The sequence below is a fragment of the Trypanosoma melophagium genome (genome assembly GCF_022059095.1).
Source record: "Trypanosoma melophagium isolate St. Kilda chromosome Unknown ctg35segment0, whole genome shotgun sequence".
Classification (NCBI taxonomy): Eukaryota; Euglenozoa; class Kinetoplastea; order Trypanosomatida; family Trypanosomatidae; genus Trypanosoma; species Trypanosoma melophagium.
Window position 1 is genome coordinate 128,429 of NW_027125172.1, and position 21,684 is coordinate 150,112.

At 38.2% G+C, this 21,684-nt stretch overlaps 5 protein-coding genes across 7 annotated transcripts; 3 read left to right on the forward strand and 2 right to left on the reverse strand.

Moving 5' to 3' along the window:
• Positions 1-700: 700 nt before the first annotated feature.
• On the forward strand, positions 701-1,993 carry LSM04_001866 (uncharacterized protein; the record flags this gene model as incomplete). Its single annotated transcript, XM_067338633.1, has 1 exon — positions 701-1,993. The coding sequence occupies one exon, from the start codon at positions 701-703 to the stop codon at positions 1,991-1,993; it is 1,293 nt and encodes a 430-aa protein (XP_067188636.1).
• A 2,567-nt stretch (positions 1,994-4,560) lies between these two features.
• On the reverse strand, positions 4,561-6,825 carry LSM04_009404 (the record flags this gene model as incomplete). Of its 2 annotated transcripts, XM_067338635.1 has the most annotated exons (2): positions 4,561-6,630; positions 6,802-6,825. In XM_067338635.1, 2 exons carry the CDS (start codon positions 6,823-6,825, stop codon positions 4,561-4,563), a joined length of 2,094 nt encoding a protein of 697 aa, XP_067188793.1. The 2 variants fall into 2 exon arrangements, with proteins under 2 accessions (XP_067188793.1, XP_067188794.1); XM_067338636.1 differs by lacking the exon at positions 6,802-6,825 and having other exon boundaries at positions 4,561-5,034.
• Positions 6,826-6,995: 170 nt separating this feature from the next.
• LSM04_003578 (uncharacterized protein) lies at positions 6,996-7,739 on the reverse strand (the record flags this gene model as incomplete). The annotated part of the gene is made up of 1 exon (XM_067338637.1): positions 6,996-7,739. The coding sequence occupies one exon, from the start codon at positions 7,737-7,739 to the stop codon at positions 6,996-6,998; it is 744 nt and encodes a 247-aa protein (XP_067188662.1).
• A 1,974-nt stretch (positions 7,740-9,713) lies between these two features.
• On the forward strand, positions 9,714-10,652 carry LSM04_005944 (PUB domain; the record flags this gene model as incomplete). The annotated part of the gene is made up of 1 exon (XM_067338638.1): positions 9,714-10,652. The coding sequence occupies one exon, from the start codon at positions 9,714-9,716 to the stop codon at positions 10,650-10,652; it is 939 nt and encodes a 312-aa protein (XP_067188715.1).
• Positions 10,653-11,035: 383 nt separating this feature from the next.
• Positions 11,036-21,334, forward strand: LSM04_008055 (the record flags this gene model as incomplete). Of its 2 annotated transcripts, none has more annotated exons than XM_067338639.1 (1): positions 11,036-21,334. In XM_067338639.1, one exon carries the CDS (start codon positions 11,036-11,038, stop codon positions 21,332-21,334), a length of 10,299 nt encoding a protein of 3,432 aa, XP_067188761.1. The 2 variants fall into 2 exon arrangements, with proteins under 2 accessions (XP_067188761.1, XP_067188762.1); XM_067338640.1 differs by having other exon boundaries at positions 20,174-21,334.
• Between the last annotated feature and the right edge of the window lie 350 nt (positions 21,335-21,684).

The window sequence follows — 21,684 nt, forward strand, 5'->3', positions numbered from 1 at the left end:
TATATATAATTCTTCAAAAATACTCCATCTCACTACCGCCTTGCTTTCACCTTGCGGTATTATCAAACTACTGTTAACTCCCTATCGGTATTACCATCATCATCAGTATGAACCTTTTTTTTCCGAGGGGAGTAGACGAAAGTACATGCCGTATTTTGCACGGATGTGCTTGTAGAGGTGCGTGCAAGTCAGGAGATATTTAAAGACCATTCCCCGATTACAATAACACATGTATGCATCTGCACATATACGGGGTGAGCAAATAGGAAAATAACGGCGAAAATCGACATGGTGAATCTCTATTATTATTTTTATTCTTTTTTTTTTTGTTGTTAAAGAAAAAATATTAAGTCTAAGGACGAAAACAGGAACAAGAAACAGTGATGGGGAAACATAAAGAAAAAAAGTTGAAGCAATGATTTCTTTCAACAGGAACCCCTACCTTACCCCCCCCCCCCCCCACTAGCCAATAATAAGAGAAGGATAACTTAAAGAAGAGATTGTAGATATGGTGTTTGTGCGTGTGTGTCTCTTTTTTTTTTCTTATCTTTCTTGTGTCTTTTGGGGGTGATTCTGTGTACATTGGATATATATATATATATATATATGATTTTCTCTTTTCTCCTTTTTCATTTTATTTTCTTTATTCGCTTTGATTCCGCAGTGACATTGGTTTTATTGGACGAGCCGAAGTAAGTCAATGGCCATTGCGTTGGACAGTGAGTTCCTTAAGACACATGGAATTGTCCTTGCTAGATCTGTTGCGTTTGTTCCGTTCTTTTTTGTTAGAGAAGCGATGCGTACTTTAAAGCAAGAGCAAGAAACGCTACGGTGCAAGACAAATTTTGGTACCTCCTTTATTCTTAGCCTCACTCCTACAGAAGTGATGCGCCGTGCAGATTTGCTCCCTTGTGGTCACTCTCTTAATTCAGTACTTCAGTCCTCTTTAGTAAATGGAGAAAAGTTAAGAAATATTCAAGAAAAATATATTCAATCAAAAAGCAAAATTACTACAAAGAATTTTGAGAAGGAATATAGTGAAATCAATAATTATTCTTTACTTAATGATTTTGATTCACTCTGTCCACATAGCATCCCTAATATTAGACGTTTGGATAAGGCATGGTTAGAAGCAGTTTATGTAGCATCAGTGCGTTCCCCAGAGTTTCGAGATGCAGTTATACATCTAAATCACCTTCGTGCATATGGTAAAGGAAGGCGACGTCAACGATCTCTACCATTCCTCTTACGGTATCATCCAGAACTTTTACAGGATATTTTGCGGTCATCCTTTCCTACAGCTAATGCATGGTGTTCATGGTTATCAATGTGTGGAGATTTAGTTGAAGCAGAACTTCAACGATTAGCGGATGAACATCGTCAATTATCAGATGTTTACGCTTTTGAAAAGGTTGAGGGAAAAACAGATTGCAATAAAAAAGGAAATTCTCTTAAATATCAAGAGTGCAACACTCTTGAAGAATTTTCATACGAGTTAAATAAGGCGTGGTGTTCTTTAATGGCATCCGTTTCGGGTGGAAGTAATAAGTTTTACTGCTATGGCGATGGGGATTTGAAAGCCATACAAAATACCCTTCGATTGAGTTGCAAAATGTTGGAACAGTATTCCTCTCCAAAATCGAAAAGCACGCAATTAGTTAACACGAAACCTTTCAATCATCATCACCAAAACTCCGTTGAAGAAAACGGATGCGTGGGGAATTTTGTTGGATCGGGGGCTGCCGCAGGTGGGCTTCTCACTTCCCCGTATCAGGCGCGACCGCTGGATGCCACCCGCCACCCTCTCTTTGCCGCTGCCGGGTTTCGCACTTCGCCAAAGGCGATTCCGGCACTGACGGATGCACTGAGGAAAGCGGCCTTGTCTGACGAGGCGGCGGCGCGGCTGTTGGAGGAAAATGCCCCGCACAACCCCGTTTGGGATGCGAAGGCTCTGGCGTGTGTTTGCGCCTCTTGTGGGATTGGCCCCGCTTAAAAACCAATGTTTTTTTTTTGGTTTCTTTGTTTGGATTTTCTGTTTTCTTTTCTTTCTTTTTCCTGTCCCCCGGGCAAGGCGGCAGGTGGTTCTCTTCCTTTTTCTTCTTTCTCTTGCCCGCCAAGTTTCGCGAGCAGGCGGGTGGGTAGCGAAGCATTTTTCTCAAAAAAGAAGAAAAAAATAAACCAATTCGTTTGGGTTTTTTGAGGTGAAGGAGGAAAAGAAAAAGTGGACGAGTAGGGGATTGAACCCTAGGCCTCCCGTATGCGAAACGGGCGCTCTACCACTGAGCTACACGCCCCCCGAACGAAAGGGGAGGTAAAGACGTGTATAATTAATATTTGTAATTCTATATTTTTTAGATCAGAAAACAAGAAAAAGGAAAACACAACGCTGACGGGGGTCGAACCCGCAACCTTCGGATCCGGAATCCGACGCGCTTCCATTGCGCCACAACGTCTTGAACGCGAAAAAAGAAAATAACGATAAAAGAATTAAATAAAATAAATGATTTACTATATTCGATTTTTTTTTTTTTGCATAAATAAAAACACAGCTAATTCTCTTCCTTCCTCCGTGGCCGCGATAGCTCAGTTGGGAGAGCGTCAGACTGAAGATCTGAAGGTCCCTGGTTCGATCCCGGGTCGCGGCATACCCTTTTTTTTAATTTTGTGATCTCATTTTATTCCTTCCTTTTCCCTTTTAATTTCGGAAAAGGTTTTCAGGCATTATTCATTATTCGTTTTATCTTGCAGTAGCGCCTTATTTTAAATACTAATTTTTTGAAAATAACGTGTTAAATAATTTTTAAATATTGGCATTGAGGGAATGTTTTCTTTTTGTTTTTTTTAGGCGCCTAGCGGGTAACCTTTGGGAAAAAAAACACCTTTTCCCTTTGATCAAGGGCTCGGAAAAAAAAGTCCCTGAAAGAAAAGGCTTTTCGCCCTTCTTTTTCTGCTGTGGGTCGGGCGAACTCGCTCCTTTTTCTAAGAGGCTGCGCCGCCTTGTATCAATTCAAAAAATCCAGAGCCCTCCAAAGGCATTAAACGAACCAATCAGTACTGCGCGATGTTTGCGCGTGGGCGAAAGAAGAAGAAAAAAGGCAAAATTGCGTCGCCAACGCTCCTTCTCGGCGATGCCGTTGCTTGGCATGGGCTTTCTGGCGCCGCGAAACGAGAGCGCGAAGTTCTAGAAACCACAGAATCAGTCAGCGCAACGCAAAGAAATATCGAACTAGGAAAACGCATAGGCCCAACAACAAACGCAACAGATTCGTAAAGAAACTACCGCGCATGGGCTTGAAAGAGAAACACTCCGCCTTTAGGCTTTTCCAGGTCAAAGAGATGAGAACGAAAAAAGATGATTTCTTTTCCTTGAATGGGCATAAACAGATTGGTGGGGCTTCGGTCTCTCAAAAAAAAAAAAAAAACAGGCCTCCGGAGCATTCCAGAACTGAAGAAAAGAGCGCTAGATTGCCCAGAAGATGCGCGGATTCCAAACTGTAACGAAATGCGTGCTCCATACTTCACCCGGCAAGTTTCATAATTCCTGACCCATTGGCACATTAACGTAGATGACGCCACAGCGAATGCCCCCACATAAACGGCAGCCCTTTCATCTCATATTGTTACACCTCCCTTTTCCATTCCCATTCATACCAAACAAAGAGGGTTCACAAGACCAAATGCCGAAGAATACGTGCGAACCATTCCAGCCATTCCACCCAACCCATAGCAACACCCCATCAGGGGAAAAAAAGAGCACAACTACGCAGCATGCAAAGAAAAAATAAATAAATAAATAAATCAAGACACCAATTGGCTATTTGGCAATTCATGAAATCTAGTCCAAACGACTCCAAAGAGTTCAAAAAAAAGAAAAAATAGCAACCACAAGATCCACACGGACCACCAACCAGGACTCAGATAAAAGACAAACTCCACACCACCTGATGCACTATCAATGCCATTCTTTTTATACACCCCCTAAAAAAATAAAAATAAAGTTAGAAAGAAAAAGCAAAGACGCAACACACATCTAACCAAATCACATACAAACCGAAAACAGCAAATAGGATAACTACATTAACAAACGCAAAGCTCACCATGTCTATCTCTTTCCTTTACCCTCTTGAAATTGCCCACACCCACACACATCTCAAAGTAAGCCCAATGAAAAAGAGATAATTAAGTATTTTTAAAAAGCCCAAGTATATTTGTGTGTAAGCTCTTCACTGCTGTTCAGTCCTACCATTATATTCATGCGTGCAATCAACAAAAAGTGGAACACCCGAAAGAAAGAAGAAAAAAGATTTATAAATTATTTTTCCCAAACACACAAAGTAAAATGAACTCCGGAAACGATGAACAATTACGAGAATTTCTTTTCCAATGCTACGAGCAACGCAGCGAAGCAAGTAAAAACAATAAACAAGTAAAAAAGAGAACGACCAGCTGACTGCGTTGTATGCGGATATGGGTGTGCAGTCAAAAAAGGTCATTATAAAGGAAAAAAAATGGTTTATTATTGCAGGTACGTATGTATGGGTGTGTGTGCACAGATGGAACTCATGGGGATGCCACAGCCACCATAGCAAACACAAGAAGCAAAAGAGGGAATTGGTATGAGGCTGCAATGCTGCTGTCATTACCCCCACCAGCAATGACACCCACTTCATTCATCACTTGTCCCATCTGAGTGTCATTTGGTCCCTTCACAGTTGCAGCAACATTGGCAGTGTTTACATTCTTTGAAGAAGTTCCACTGTTGTTGTTACTGCTGTTGCCGTTGTGATCTTGGTGCTCCTTCTCCCCAAGAGGTAATTGAGGTGCCGTGGTGGGATCTGTTGCTGACGCAGATGGAAGAACACTCTGTCCATCTGCGTTCCTCTGAGTTTCTGCCACTGCTGGGGCAGTGGGCTCTACTCCCTTGGCAGAGCCATCGTTCCGTTGTTTCACAGAATCTGAATGAGTGTCTTTCACTTCAGTCTTCTGTTGGTCCTCTGGCGTATTGGTACTGGCTTTCTTTCGCTCTTCTTCCATTTCCCGTTTTTCCTGCTCTTCGTCTTCCTTTATTCTCTTTTCCTCACCCTCATCGTACACGATGGGGAAGTTAGTGGGGCTCCCCACGTCAGTGCACACCTCAGAGTACTTGGGACACAAGATGCTTCCAAGATCGAACACCGAGCTATTCTCGACATCAATCCTCCCAGCATCACTGCATTTATGCCATTGGACGCTATCCCTGTACCGCACCATTACTTCATTATCCCCACACTTCACTTCTGCACAAATGTCACCAACAGTCAAACCAAATTGGTTTGATTTTCTCAGTTTCAGCTTCTCACCCTTCAGACATCGTGATGTCTTTCCCACAATACTACCAGGCATCAGAGTTTCATTACCACTTTCACAACCTGTTGTATAAATAGGTTTAATAAAAGGATAACCATCCGTAAGGTCATAAATGCCACTGTGTGAAGATGTTCGATCGTTGAAGTATGCATACATTGGGAAGATATTTTGACGCTCTTCCAACGTCATCCCCTTCGCGCACCTCCCAAGTGCAAATCGGGTAGATGTGCACCGCAGAATCTCCTTGAGTTCTGTGCAGAACATATCAGTGTGATTCGTTATTATCGCCCCTTTCTCTGTCAGTTCACCCTTAAGAAACTTACAGCCAGCATCCTTACCCCAACTCATCGATTCTGCCATTTTGAAATTGGCACTGTAGAATGGCATAGAGTCAAATATTGCAAGTGTTAGTGTTGAGTAGTACGCCCCAGTAACATCAAGATCAATGGTATACTTACTCATCAACTCATCCTTCGCAATGCGACGCTCCCAGTGCAGGGGTGCCCCTTCAGGTAAGTCATTCTCAAAAGCCACTTTCTTTATTTCATCCTCATTAAGGCAACCATACTGATCTTTCATCTTCTCAAGAACAGTCTTGGATGTCACCAAACGAACGGTTTTCCTGTCACTTTTTTCCTCTTTAATAATATTATGCTTCTTCATCGTTTCAATTTCAAACCCAAGAGCATGTGCAATCTCATGTGCAGCATAGCGAATGAAATGTCTTGTTGCATCAATTTCTTTAGGGATGAATCTAATCAAAGCAGATGTAGGGCGGCCCTTTGTATTTTTAGAGCAGATTTGCACAGGTTTATACGATTCTGTAACACCGACATAGAGCATAAAATCAGCATCGGAAATACCTTTTAGATGTTTCTTGGGAATTGAAGCATGTGGGCAGTCGGTCAAGAAAGGAGGACTTCCATTAAAAGATAAATTCAACGTTCCCTCCACATGCTCAACACTGAGCCGTTCACTGTGCAACTTGAGAGCAGCAGGAAGGACTTCTCTTAAAAGTGTCTTTCTCCTTTCCGGCGTTATTCGGGTACTCATCACGCATAATTTTTCCTCAATCTCAAGTTTGAATCCAGATATTTCATCATCTTCATTTTCAGCCAAAGAATCATTTCTCAACCGTTTACAGTACGACAACACCCTATCAATTTCTTTGGCAGAAACGGCAAAACGAATGGGTTTAAACCCCCTTTTTTTCTCCTCAAGAGCAGCTCCAGGATCAGGAACGGAAACAGCAACGGTGTACGCATCCCAGGGACCCTGTCCTTTCTGTGGTAACGTCTGCACAACATCAGTTGCAATGCACCCGTAGACACAACACAGCAATAGCAGCGCAGTGCACAACAGACGGTGCACGCAACACTTCCTTTAATCTTCTTGTGTTTGTTTTGCTATATCTGAGAGATATATAAGGTGTTTATAAAGAGGAATAAATAAAACCAATTGAGCTAGAGACATTACCATTTTATTATTATTATTATTATTATTATTATTATTATTATTATTATTATTATTATTATTATTGGGATCTAAGTAATTATTTACTTCCATTTGATGGACATATAATAATATAAGACAAGCTAAAACATCTATTTTTTTCTTTTTTTTTTTTTTTGATGTTATCTTTTTGAGTTTTATGAGAAAATTCGTTGACGAAATTTAATAGATTCACGACAGAGAGGACAGTGAGGTACATTAGTTGCACATGCTCCACATAAACAGTAATGACCGCATGGAACTAGTACAGTATCTTTGGGTCCAAAACATACTACACAGTTTTCAGATTCTTCACTTACTGTAAAAGAATTTTCAGGGGTTGACGTGCGCAATTTCCCGTGTGGTAATATTGGTGGTACCAGCAATGAATCTTGTGATGGTGATAGAGGAGCCTCATAATCTATACAAAGCGGAGAAACACCTTCTTTTTTGAGTAAATATACTAATTCTTCAATAACAGCACAAAGTGTGGAGATACCTGGTTCCCATGCTGCAAGTTCTGGTATATGGCAACGTCCGGTGGTATCTACATGTTTATGATTACTAGATATTTTACAACCTTGTTCTGTACTAAGTAGAAATATTAATGGTGGTTCAATGGGGTACTGTTGTGTTACCCATATTTGCATAGGTAATACATGGTAACCTGGTTGTATTTGCTTTAAGTTATTATCATCTAAAGTACCTTCTCTAGGCTCAATAGTTATTGGTAATCCACCGTAGATGCATAGTTTAGTCTGTTGTGTAGCTCCCCAAGTGGTAATGCGAGATGTTAAATTATAAGAGTTTGTCAAATTTTCTATATCTGCAAGAATACGTCTTATAACATCGGGTCTCCAGCGAGTAGAACGTCTGAAAAAACCGACAACATCACCGTTCATTTTTTTTTTACTTTATTATTATTTTTTCTTCTTGAGAGAGCTTCCTATTTGTATTAGGATACAAAATAACTAAGAGAATGGGTCATATAGAGTAAAAGACAGCAGATATCAAATATGTTGCGATTCGCTTTCCCAAAGTGGCGAAAAAAAAATAAACAATACTTTGCCCTTTTTCTTTGAGTTGATAATATGGACGGTATCTTTTAGTGCTTAAAGGTTTTACAAAGCCATATCAAAAAAAAAGTCATTCAAATTCAAAATACTTTGACCATGTAAGAAATCATAAGTTACGTTTTTGCCAAAATACAGAGTTCATAAATCCTCTAACGTCAAGGTGGTGGAAAAGTAAATTCACGATGAGGGTTCCCCACCCTCTTTTTGTTTCGGTCCCTGAAAGAAAGAAAAAACCGCCAAATAAAACATAACGCAGGCCCCCCGGGCCCCCCAACCCTACCATCATTTTCCGAATTTATTTTTAGGTAAATAAAAGGGGATCCCCCCACCAATCCGCCCAGAAGAAGAGAGTTTTTTTTTATTTTTCTGGCGTAGTACTTATCAAATTAAAAATCGCTTTTTTTTTTTGTTTCCCCGGCTTTGGGCGCCGAGGAACGGTGGGCCCAACGAAAAAAAAGAAAAAAACAACATTCTCCCCAAATCGGGAATTTACATCATGGAAAACCCTACGACGGGCGGGGATCGAACCCGCGATCTCTCGCGTGTGAGGCGAATGTCCTAACCACTAGACGACCATCGCTATCATCGCCGATCCTATTGATTCAAAAATAATATATATTAAAAAGGAAAATACTAGTATATAATTAAATTTTTTCTAATTTCTTTATTTTATTAGTTAATATGATCGCCCCACGTGGGAAGATAGTTCAGTGGCAGAACATCAGATTGTGGCTCTGAATACCCGGGTTCGATTCCCGGTCTTCCCTTCTGTTTTCTCACCTTTTCAACAATAACGGTCAGGACTTCGTGTGAGATTGTCTTTTTATTTTATAACTAATAAATAATACTACTATTTTGTGGTATTCGAGTTCCGATATGGTATAACGGTTAGAACACCTGGCTTTCACCCAGGAGATCCGGGTTCGATTCCCGGTATCGGAATGTTTTCCCGGAACGCCAACTGCGTTTTTTTTTTTTTTTTTCTCCTTTCAGAGGGAAAGGGAGCGTTATTATTAAACTATATTAAAAGAAATGATAATTCTTTTTCTCCCGTTCGCAGCCGCGATAGCTCAGTTGGGAGAGCGTCAGACTGAAGATCTGAAGGTCCCTGGTTCGATCCCGGGTCGCGGCATGCCCTTCTTTTTATCCGTTCTTAATTGCCAGTTTTTCCCTTCCTGTTTTTTTCTTTTTCGACGGAATTCTGGGGATCTGGGAAAAGGATTAAAAAGAAGTTCTTTTTTTTTTTATGAAAAAAAGACATTATCTTTGAAAAGGTATTTCCTATCTTTTTTCTTGCGTAATTGCCGGCGTTTCGGAAAATAAGGAAGGGCGGCGAAAGAGGACGCCCGACCTGGAAAAACGCCGAACCCCCTCCCTTTTTTTTTTTTCGGGGCCGTCGCCGCGGAAAAGGGTTTCCCTCATTTTTTTTTCTTTTCTTTAATTGCCGACGCCGTTTCCGAGGGAATGGCCCGGGAAAACCCTGCGGTACCTTGCGTCATTATTTTTTTCCTTTCGGTTGGGGGTGGGTGGCGCTGCCCTTGGTTTGAACGTGTGTGTGTGTCTGTGTGGCCGTGGGCGTGTCTTGGATGTTGTTGTTCTTGTTGGTTCTGGTGTTTTTTTCCTACATTTCATGGTATGTGCTTTTTTCTTTACTTTTTCTTTTTGAAGTTCTGGATTCTAGTGGGATTCTTACTTTTGTTTTTTGACCTTCTTTTTTTTGAATTCTTTTGTCTCTTCTCTCTTTATTACTTCTTTTCCTTTCTCTTATTATGGATGTATTTTACCCTCAATTTAGTATTAATGTGTGACAATGAAGTTAATGCAATCGTAGAACAGTGCCCTCCGGAAGCACTTGAGAAGGCGATTTCCCTTGTATTTCGTCGTCTTTTGGCAAATATCTTATTAGATCCTGATAATCCCAAATTTCGAGTCGTTCGAAGGGAGAATAATTTTATTCGTAATGTATTGGTTCAAATACCAGATTCTGTAGAGGATACTTTGTTTAATAATATAGGATATAAACTTGAAAAAAATTCTGATTCAGAACCAATATATGTCTTTAATGGTGATAGAGAAAAACTTAAAACCTCTGATCGATTTCTTTCAAGTATTGAAGAAAAAATAGAAGAAGTGAAAAGAAGAAATATAGTGTTTCAAACTCCACCTCTTGAAACCAAAGTAGGTGAAAAAACGGAAGAGAGAAGGGAAGCTATTCTTCAGGGATTAAGAAAAGATGCTGAAGAACGTAAAAAAGGATTTAACGATAATAGGATTTCTTCTTTTAAAGATCTTTTTAACCCTAATGATTTTAAATCTGTGGAACACTTAAAAGAAAATTCTAGACGAACATTATTAAATACAGGTAGGATAAGGAATTCACTTTTTGAAGGACGTCACTATACACTACGACGAATGACTCATGGAAGAGTATATGCATGTAAAGATGGATGTGCAATAGATTGTCTTGAAGCTCATTGGCATCTATTCTCTGGAAAAAATTTAATGTACTCTTTTGTGGCTCATTTATCACCTGATGCTAGTAAAGTATTGCATCTTGGTGTAGAACATGGTTATCAATATAATTCTTTACCAGGTACAGAGAATTTTGGAAAAACAATTCTTTTTAGTTCAAAACGATTAAATGAAACAGATGGTAGTCTCGAATTTCTTGAGCATCCTAATCGATCTTGTGAAACCTGTGTTTACTGTGCCGTTCCATTCTCAGAGTTGTTTTTGTAGTAGTTTTCCTACTGATTTCTCTCCCTTTGTACCTTTTTTACTCCCCTTGAATAATACAGTATATATATATATATATATATATATGCTTTTGTTGCCGTTGTTATTGTCGTTGTTGTTATTGTTGTTCTTGTTTTGCTCCTTTTCGTTGAATAAAGAAAATGACGACAAAAATGAACATGAACTCTCTTTCTTCTTCTGTGTTGTTTATCTTTTTCTTTTCATTCATTCATTCATTTATTTATTCATCTTGATGATTATTTGCTTGCCATCTCTCTCTCTCTGTTTTTTTTTCTTTCTTTATCCCTGTACTCATACCTTGTTTAAAACGAAAAAAAATAACATGGTGTAATAGTAATTAATGTTTGGAAATAAAGTCTTCTTGAATGTTTATTACCAAGTATTTGGCATCATTTATTAGTACATGTTTACAAGGTTTAATTAAAAAAGTGGATGCTGATTCACTTTCTGTGAATATTTTACGAAATTTTATTGAATTAAAAAATGTTGAACTTGATGACAATATTGTAAGGTATTTTAGGGCGTACTTTTCTTTTGATCGTGGGGTTATAGGTAGACTACGTATAAAGATACCTTGGATGAAGTTATATTCAAAACAATGTGAAGTTTCACTGGAGGATGTTCTCCTTGTATTTACAAAAAGATCTGCTACACCTTCTGGCGAGGACGACGATGACGACAACGAAGAAGACGAAATGATTAGACTCAAAGAGAATATAGTTGAATTATTAGAAGGATTTAGAGCAAAACCTGTAATAGATGCATCAAAGGATCATTATCCAGTCTTTGGGAGACTTAAGAGACTTATGTTACGTAATACTACTATTAGTGTCAAGAACTGTCGCCTACGTTACGTTCAAGTTGGTAATAATTATAATAGTGCTACTATAATAATTAACAAACTTACTTGCGCATCTGTATCTGCCTCAGGTAAACCTGTTTTTGTTACCAATGATTCAAATGAATATCATCGTACTATTAACGTTGAAGACATTTCTCTTACTCTGGCTTCTAATGTCTGTACAAAATCTCTAGATAATTTTTATTCAATGAAAAAAATTGGAGATTATAAAAAAAATGTAAATAATCAAATTGAAATGGAACTCAGATCTTATGGTTATACTCTAAAACCTTTTTTTATTGAATTACATTGTGTTATACATAATGATAATTCTAACCTTTCTATTGGTAACTATGGTATGATTTATTGTAATAAGGTTCATCTTAGTCTCTCTAAAATAAAGACCTTGTTAATAATAACCAAAGAGATTCTTTCGTTACGATCAGAAATAGATATTTACTCTAAAATAAGACCTAAAGAAAGGCCTAACTCTGAAAATAAAGGAATTAGTGCAGCATGGTGGAATTATGTCATTAATAGAGTTTTATTAAATATATCTAGTTCAAAGAGAAAAGGTAAATTTAGTTGGAATCTTTACCAAGAGTGGAAATTACTATGTGAAGAGTACTATAGGTATCATCTTTTCTCTCTAGGGGCTCCCTGGACCTGTAAAGAAGATATAGATTCACCAAGAGTTAAAAAGGCTATTCAGTCTCTTTCTATTGGATCTCTTATTCAACTTAGACAACAAGCTAAATACACTTTGGAGCAATTTAATCTATTTGGAAAGATTTTTCCTAGATACTATGGTGATACTTTATATAACAAAAACATGGCATACAAAGTAGCAGCGGTAGAGGTACTAAAAGGTACCGTGAATAGTTCCTATTTACCTATTGATTTATCGATTAATATCAAATTTCCTGAATTATTAGTTATTCTTGAAGATAAAAATATCATTCTTAAGATATTATTTAACGTTTTCTCTCTAATATTGACTTACTCAAGTACAACATTACATGCTATATCCTCAATATCATCGGCTCGAATTTATTCAGGAGCTTCGATACGAGATGAATTAACTATATGTCATGTTATAGGTATATCTAAGGTTAATGAGGGAATAATACTTTCCTATTTACAAGAATCTAATAATGTAGAACTATCAATAACTTTGAGTTTGGTTCAAATTTGGTATGATAAGTTATTAGTTAAGAAAATGATATGTAATGATTCTGCCTTTGAAATGGTAAATATATTGAATACTACTATCTCTTCTCCTTCTTCTAGGATAGATACACCAATGAGTCTGAAATTTAAAAAAAATTTACGTATTCAAAACTTTATTCTGAATTTTGGAGAGTTAAAGGTTTCTATTGAAGATTTAGATATCATGTTACCTTTAAGGTGCTCTCAGTTCTTTATCAGCGATAATAACAATTCTCCTTTTATTATTCTTACTAATCTTACACTATTTTCTGATAATGGTGTAACGTTGGTTTTGGAAGAGTCCTATATTTCAGGAGTTTTGTTGAGTTTTTACAAGTTGAAAGGTTTGTTTTGGGATGTTATGTTCCTCTTGAGAGATTTTCCAATATGGATGAAGCAAGAAAATTCACCAAATAGGATTGAAGGGATAAGTTTGTGGGAATTTAAATCTTCTTCTTTTATTATTGATATAATGGGGGAATGTACAACTCTTCAATTAAAAGAATTTACTTTGTATGGAAAATTAGGTACAAATCAGTTCTTTACTATGAATTGTATAAATATGTCTTATGATTCTTTGCTAAATATAGGATGTATGAATGTGATTATGTCTTGGGGAAATCATAGTGAGTGTTATTTATTAGGAGAATCTTTAAAGGATTCCAAGGCAAGTATTGTAATTTGTACATCCTTTGAACAAGGTAATATTGTTCTTGATACTAATATTCTTACCTTACTAGAGTTTTTAAATGACCTTGTCTGGTTACTGTTTTTTCCAGCTGAAGAGAGTACTCCTACGTTTTATGATGAAAATTTGAAAACCCCTTCTATTGAAGCTATTGTTTCATGTGGAAATGTTTCTTTTGCTGTTATTGGAGAATCATTATGTACATGGAGGGCACCTTTTATTTTTAATTGTGAAGATCTTAATAGCCTTATAATTGAAATAAAACGTTTTAGTGACACCCGTATGAATGTCATAATCAAAGTTGGAAATTATTGTTCTTGTCATGTTGATGAATACGTTTTAATGCTTCCTTCTAACTCAAATATAGAAACCTTTAAAGCAGTTATGGAATGGAAGCCTCCTAGTATATTAGAGAAAGAAAATCGTTATATTACCTTAAAAACAACTATATTTACCTCTGAACGTTTTTTTACGTTTTACTTACCTGCATTACAAGAATTTCTACGTCAGTTTAACGAATTTGGTTCCCCATTATATAGATTGAAGAGTATTGGTTCTAGATTGCATTTTGGGTTACGTACACCTTGTTCTTCTGTATATAGTGTTCCTTTTTGGTCACAAAAAAATATAATTTATATAAAAATAAAGAATATTATAGCATTATACTATCCATGGGGTAAGATTTCTTTAGATTTTTCTACTGAAAGAAGTAATCATACTCATGTAAGATCTAGTATTCCTTATTGCAGAGTTACATGGATGTACGATGGCTTTACCAAGTGTATGTCAACTGATATATGTTTGGTTGCGAAATTACCAAAAATAATGATACAAGAAACATATAATTTTGTTCCTGATATATTTTTAAATGGTAACATTATTCTTTTTGATGTAAAGTATGGTGTGGACTACCATACACAGTCACCTAAAGAGAATATTACAGTAACGATAAAAAATACTCAATTACCATTATCAGAGATTTTAAATCTTCAAGAGATAACAGAACCTCATCTTCATATTGGTAGTAATAACCAAATTCTTATTTCTTTTAAAGAAGCATTTAATCTTTTTTTAATTGCAATTGCGTTTTTTTCTGATAATTCAACGAAATCTAATTCTTCTGTACCAATTGTCTCACATCGGGAACGATTAATGAAAGTTCGTATTGCACCATTTGTGGTATTTTCATATTCCTTTGCAGTTGCTTTTGTATCATGGGAAAATATAAATGCTATATTTCGGGATGAAAGATATGTGATAAATGCAACAGGATTTTCTTTTTTATGTGATGAGTTGTTGAAGATGAATGAAGATATTGGAGTACCAAAGTTATGGAATCTTCTTGATTCTATTAGATTCGTTGGAGCTATACTAGAAATCTTTGGAAATCGACAGATGGAGGGAGATTCTATAACATTAACTAAAAATTTTGCTATTGGTAGTTCATTGTTGTCAATAGGTAGTATCTTTCTACATATATCTGAAGAAAGATTACCCTTGTTATCAGAGGAGTTTGCAACCCTTTATGCATTTCTTTCTTCTTGTGTTCCATCATTACCTTCAAGAGTATTGTCATCATCATTACCTGAAGAAGATGGTTCTCTTTCATCTAATAACAATCAAAATTTTATGAAAGTTGTCATATCAGAAGCTCATTTTGGATTTACATGGAAAAGTCGAATTAACGAACTTCAGGGAAGGTTACATTCTTCTTTTATTGGTTTGACCTTGACAAGTAATGGAGCTACAATTTTAAATAATGGTAGTCTAGTATTAAAATGGTTTACCAATCCTTCTAAAAGTGATAGAATTGAAAAAGGACCTTCTGTCTTGTTTTTTGATAAGACTATTGAAACGGTACCTATTATTGAAACATTTTCTATTACGACACATATACCTGCACATAATGAAATCCGTGTAGTAGTAAGACCAATTCATTCAATCTTATCTGGTTCTACTTATCTGCATCTATTTGAGTTATTTGGATATCACTTAAAGTGTAAGAGAGAAGATCCCGTGAGGCTGGCATTAGAAAAAGGTAAGATTTCTACCGAAACAGATGTGTCAACTGAAATAATACCTCCTATTATAGAAACTTCTATTTCTGAAGTAAAAGGTAATAAATCTTTACATAGTAATACAAGAAAATCTTCAATACCTGGTGGTGATACTTCATTTACCCAGCGCTTCTCTATAGAGTTTACTAAACTGACAATAACTGTAAATGGAGATCAAGACGGAAGTATCTCTGAAAGTGAAATAAGGCCAGTAGTTTGGTTAAATATAAATCAAATGGTATTTCAGTTATTTTCAAATATGATTTCCTTTATCTTGCGAGAGGCGAAAGTAGGTTGTAATCGTGAATCAGATATAATTTCTATTTGTGGGTTAAAATTTGATTACTCACCTGTAACTACTTCTAAAAATGAATTGCCTGAAGTAGGGTGCGCTATAGAGTCTGTGATAATGAAACTTGACGCTCTTTCTATTTTAAGTTGCTTTGATGTACTTATTAAATCCCCAGCAGAAGAAATTGGACCATTCTATTGGGTAACGATACCCCCAAATACCGATATCAGATTTCAACAATATACAGGGAAAAAAAGTAAAATGACTGTTATTACTATTAATACAAGTTTATGGGAATTAACTCATGATATACTACTTACTCGTGATGGTGGTTTTGTATTAGTATTTTCTAGTGCAAATAGTAACAATATTCATGTGGAGATGAATGGACACTCTATTATTATAGAGCCTTCCCGCAGACGGACTGGTGCTGATATTGTTATGATTGTAGATGGAGGACTTTCTTTAACTTTTTCTGGTGGTCGGTTTGTTTTACCGTGGTTTGCTTCAGGAGAAAAACAGTTGCGACGAGTAGAGCGTATGGGAGAGGAAGTTTTATTATTACCTTTTATGGCAGTAGGTGAGGGTAGTTATATCATTTCTCGTAATATACGTTACACCACATCAGAAAGATGTATTTTACAAGAACAAAAGTATGTTCCTAAAATAAATAAAGATATTCGGCGATGGAAACTATCTCTGGAAATTGCTTATGTTTCCGTATATGCGTCTTCTAAAGGAGAATATGGAACTCTTCAAGCAACTCTTGCTATTGAAGCTAATATTATTTTACGTAATGGGTTAATTGAAAACGGTGAAGCTTCTATTAGTGATTTCACTCTTATTGGTCGAACTACTGATTCTACTTCAACAAACACTAATCTTCAACAGCAACTACAACTATTAACAACAATAACAGCAGCAATAGTAGAAAATAACATAATTAACCCCATTACTATTTCTATTAGTTGTTCTGAAAGCCGTGACTTTGCGTTTTCATTGAATAAAATCGTTATATATGTTATGATAAACGATTTATTACTACTGAATTCTATATTACAAGAGGTAACTAATATTATGCCTCACATTACATTATTCCGATATTCTCCTGCAGAGCGCGAGTTTGAACTTCAGATTCAACGAATTATAGGATGGAAAAGTTTTGCTGAAAGTGGAGGAAACTACCAAGATGAAATAGATCTTCGTTATACAGAGGAAACGCAGGGTGACGATGAACGGCACGTAAAACCCAAATTTTCTTTAGCAGCATTTTCACCCTTGATGGATGTGACAATAGGAAGTCTAAAGTATCCATTATTACAGGTAACATTATCAGATCTTGTATTAAAGGAAACTATGTTTGGTAAAAGCAGAACTACCTTATTGCAACATCAACAACTCTTTGTTCGAGTTTATGGGAAGGGTCGATGGGATACTGTTATACCAGCTAACGCAATTATAACACTTGAAGCAGTTCATTCATGGTTAAAACAGACTAGAACCACACAATTTCGTTTACAGTGTGATGATTTGGTTGTATATACTTCACATTTATTAATTTCTAAGCTGATACATATTAACCGACAATGGATGGGTTTACGGTTAGCCATGAGACAAGATCTTGATCAAGATAAACTAGCATCTTGCGTATCATCATCATGTAGTGCCTTTTCTCCAGGAAATGCGACACATCGTTTCATTAACACCTTCAGTGATGTTTTTTATCTTTTTATTGCTAAAGATATGGATCAAGGTGAAATTGTTCCGCTTCCTTCTTGTACTGCAGTAGATCTTACTATTCCATATAATAAATCGGATGAAATTCGACTTTACCTCTATCCACGCTATTGTATTACCTTGGATAAACATGGAAGACATGTTCGCAATGATGAAGGATTACACAGAGATATGCGTCATTCTAGTGTTGTAGTAAGTGAGTTACAATATGGACATGCTGTAGGTCTTGTTATAGATGACCTCCTTGTAGTAATGTCATGTGTAGAAACGCAGGATAATTATATGAATAATCCAACATTTTTACCAGAACCTAGTATACACTTGCAAGGTACTACTTCTGCTTCTGTTTCTATAAGTAATAATTCAAGATCAGTACCTTTATTTGCACATTCTGTAAGATCTTCTTGTGTAACTGCGGATGAAGCAGGATTAGTAGTTGTTCGTGTACATTCACGTACCGCATTATATAATGCCAGTGGAATGATTGTTGAAGTACGTCAATATATTTTTGGCGAGTTCGAGGAAACACCGTTAAGTGAAGACTTTTGGATTTTTTTACCCAACACAGAGTACCCTCTTTCTGGAACTTGTAGTCGTGTTGAAATTCGTATTACATTAAACGATATTTTCTATATTGCTTCATTTAGTACAATGTCCCTTGAAAGTGGTGTATTTTTAAATTTTCAGCCAACTGGAGATGTAGCTTTACGCACCGCACGATACAACAATTTACCGGTATCACTATTCATAGTGTTACGACGATATGCAGAAAGTGGATCAACCGTTGTGGTTCTCTTTCCTCGTATGACAGTTATAAATCACATTGGTATCCCTGTAAAGCTTTCGCTATGGCAAGAAGAACCCTTCAGTAGTGAAAGTTACGATAGTGAAGAAAATGACGATATGGATGAAATTAACAGAAACAATGATAATCGTGACGGTACCAATAATAATAACAATAACAGCACCAACAATAGAGGAGGAGGGGGAGGAGGAAGAAAAAAAAGAAAAAGTAGTGAATCTTCACTTTGGAAGTTCCTTGGTGGACAGAGATCACGAGGACGACTTATTAAAATTGCCGCCCATGACTCTCTTCCTCACCAAGGCTCACTCCCCATATCTCAGTGCTCCTACGACGCCAGCCTCCACCTGAGCCTCTCCTTCTCCCAGACGGGTGGGGAGACACTCGGGACGGGGGCTGATGGGCCTGTGCGGGTGTGTGCCCGGCTCCGTCGGCGTGTGGGGCGCGAGGCCTCCGTCGTGGACCTCCGCGACTCCGCCGGCCGCCGCTTCCCCGTCCGCGTCTCTGTGCTGCACCGCACCCTTCTGCTCTCGGTGGGGCTGTGGGTGGTGAATCTGACGGAGTTCCCGGTGCTGCTGGCCGACACCGGGTCCCCCCGCCGGCCCGCCGCCGGGCAGATGTCGAACACCGGCATCCCACCCTCCACCGGCGTGCCCTTCCCCGTCGGCTGCCGCTCGGTGGAGGTCCCCGGCGTCTCTCTCACGCTGGGGCTCGATGGCGGCTGGTCGGCGGAGATTCCAACCCATCCGGGCGCCCACGGCATTGTGGAGTCCTCACGGCGAGAGGCAGGCATTACGAGAAGCTGCAACTATGTGATACAGTTTCCACGCGTGCAGGAGGGGAGACCAGTGGTGCTACTACTTACTCCAAGGTGGGTGTTCGTTAATAATACCTCCAGGCGGTTGAAGATTTACTTTGCATGTTCAAACGATAAGGATAAGGAGAAGAAGAAGAAGCAGGGGAAGGGAGCATTATTATCATCATCATGGGGTAATGTCTCAGAGGATAGGGATAAGAATACTGCTACTACCAACACTACAACTACAACAACAACAACGACAACAACAAAGAGAAGAAGAAGAAGCGAAGACATAACGAAATTGGAGACATTGGATGCTAGTTATATTCCACCAGTAACTCTTCGACCAGGAGAGCACCATTTTAGTTGTATTGGAACGGCGGTTGGAAATTTTGTTGCATTTGAAGATACACTAGAAGACACTGTCCCATCTATCACTTCCTTTTCTAGTGAAAACGTACGAGATACTAATCTTTCAGATTTCTATGAGGCACACCGCACGACACCAATGTCTGTGGATGAACCAGGACATGCAACATTTAATTTATGGGCAACATTAAAACAGCCAACAAGAATTCCCTCTGTTGCCTACGGAGCATTGGTGACAGGGTCATCAGGAACAACAATAGAAACACCTTTATCATCAAGATCATCTTCTTCATCCTTGACATCAGAAATTTCTTACACTGGCGAGGATATTGCATTCATTACTGGCCGTCTTAGTGTGATAGTACAACCTGGTAATAATCTATTAGCCGTTGTAATAGATACTCTTCATGCTACGAATATATTAATTCAGAATCGTGCCCGAGGTATTACTATAGCTGTACGACAAAAAGGAACTTCACGTCGAAGCATCATACCACCTTGTCAAGGTCGTTTCTTTTTATGGGAGAATTATCGTACAGCTGCTCCTGTTATTTTAATTCATATTATTGGGTATAAGGGTGCGTGGTTTGAAGTAGACTTTTCACGGGGGACCTCCCAGGTACGACGATCTGCTACTTCTGAAGATACAAAAAATATACTTGCACCTTTTCATGTAGTTGCATTTACCAGTGTACATGACGCAGAACGAATGACAATTCTTTTAACAGATGAAATAATTCCAATGTACGCCTCTTTCGATGAGGCATGGAACACAAGTATGGGTTATACATTTTCTGCACCTTCATTAGAACTTGTACTATGGCTCACAGAAGAGGGAATGGGGAATGTTCGTCCACGTGTTTCACTGATGCTACGTGACTTGCATTTACAGACACTGAAAGCGGGGAACACGAGTACACTTTCTATGATGTTACACCGATTACAAGTTGCAGATGTGCGGGATAGGGATACTGGTCCTTCAACGGTTGTGGTTCTCCACCGAGCGAGTCCAGGGAGTGCGAGTTCTGGAGAAGAAGTTACGGGTGGTATCCTGCGTTGTTTCTGGCGTGGTGAGGAGGTACCTCAACAGGATTTTCAAGTAGTATACGCTGCGGTAAGATGTGCAGGAGGTGTGAAACGAGTGACAGAGTTATCCTGCATACTCTCTCCCTTCGCTTTGGATGTTTCAGATCACTTTGTCGTCTCATTGTGGTATGAGTTGCAAGATTTATTATTATTGTTACCACTTATTAGTGGTGGTAATAATACTAATAATAGCGGTAGTAGTGGTGGTGGTAATTCTTCTACATCGGCGGGAAGTTTACTCATATTAACTTCTTTATCACGGCACGCCTTTTCACGAGAGGTACTAAATAATATTCGTCGCCCTGATTCTGGAAATAGTATTGCTACTGCTACTGTGGCTACTGGTACTACTACTCTTACTCCTTCTTCTTTGACGGCTCCTGGTACTTCTAATGCCGCTGTTCCGTCTCCTTTTTCCCACGCAATTAGAGGTGATAGGGCACCTGTGATTCTCTTTATTGATCAGGCGCGATTCTCACGTGTTACTCTCTTTATCACCTTCACACGTCACAAGCCAGACCCATTATGGGATCTTTTGGGAATGTACACACTTATGATTCCCAAGCGTTTCCGGAATATGGAGTTTACATGGCCTGTTCTACTTGTTGAGAGTGATGCAACAACATGGGGATTGTTGCAGGGACGTGTAAGGCAGTGGATTTTAGATGGGGCCATGCGGCAGTGGACGAAACTAACACGTATTGGAAAAGTCATGGATAAGTTTACCGGTGGTACACATGAGCGATTAGAACTGGCAGGAACACCAAAGCCAATGCTCCCATAATTTGCACACACATAAATATATTATGGGTAAATAAGCAAGAAGGAAAAAGTGAAGCTTGGTACCTATATAACGGAGGTGAGGAGTGATGAAGAGTGAAAGAGGTGTTGTTTGTGATGATGATGTGAGCGTTTTTCATTAGTTTTTTTTTTTTGTGTGTGTAGAGGCTTTTTTGTTTTTGTTTTTGCTATGAAGCTCTCCCTCTCTCTTTCATAGATATCCTCTTATTTTTTCCTTCCTTTGCTTGTTTGTTTGTTTGTTGTTTATTCTTCTTGAGAGGCAGGTAGGACTAGAGTACCACACATACACGCATAAACACAAGCGCATACATACCCACGAACTGGAAAAAAAAA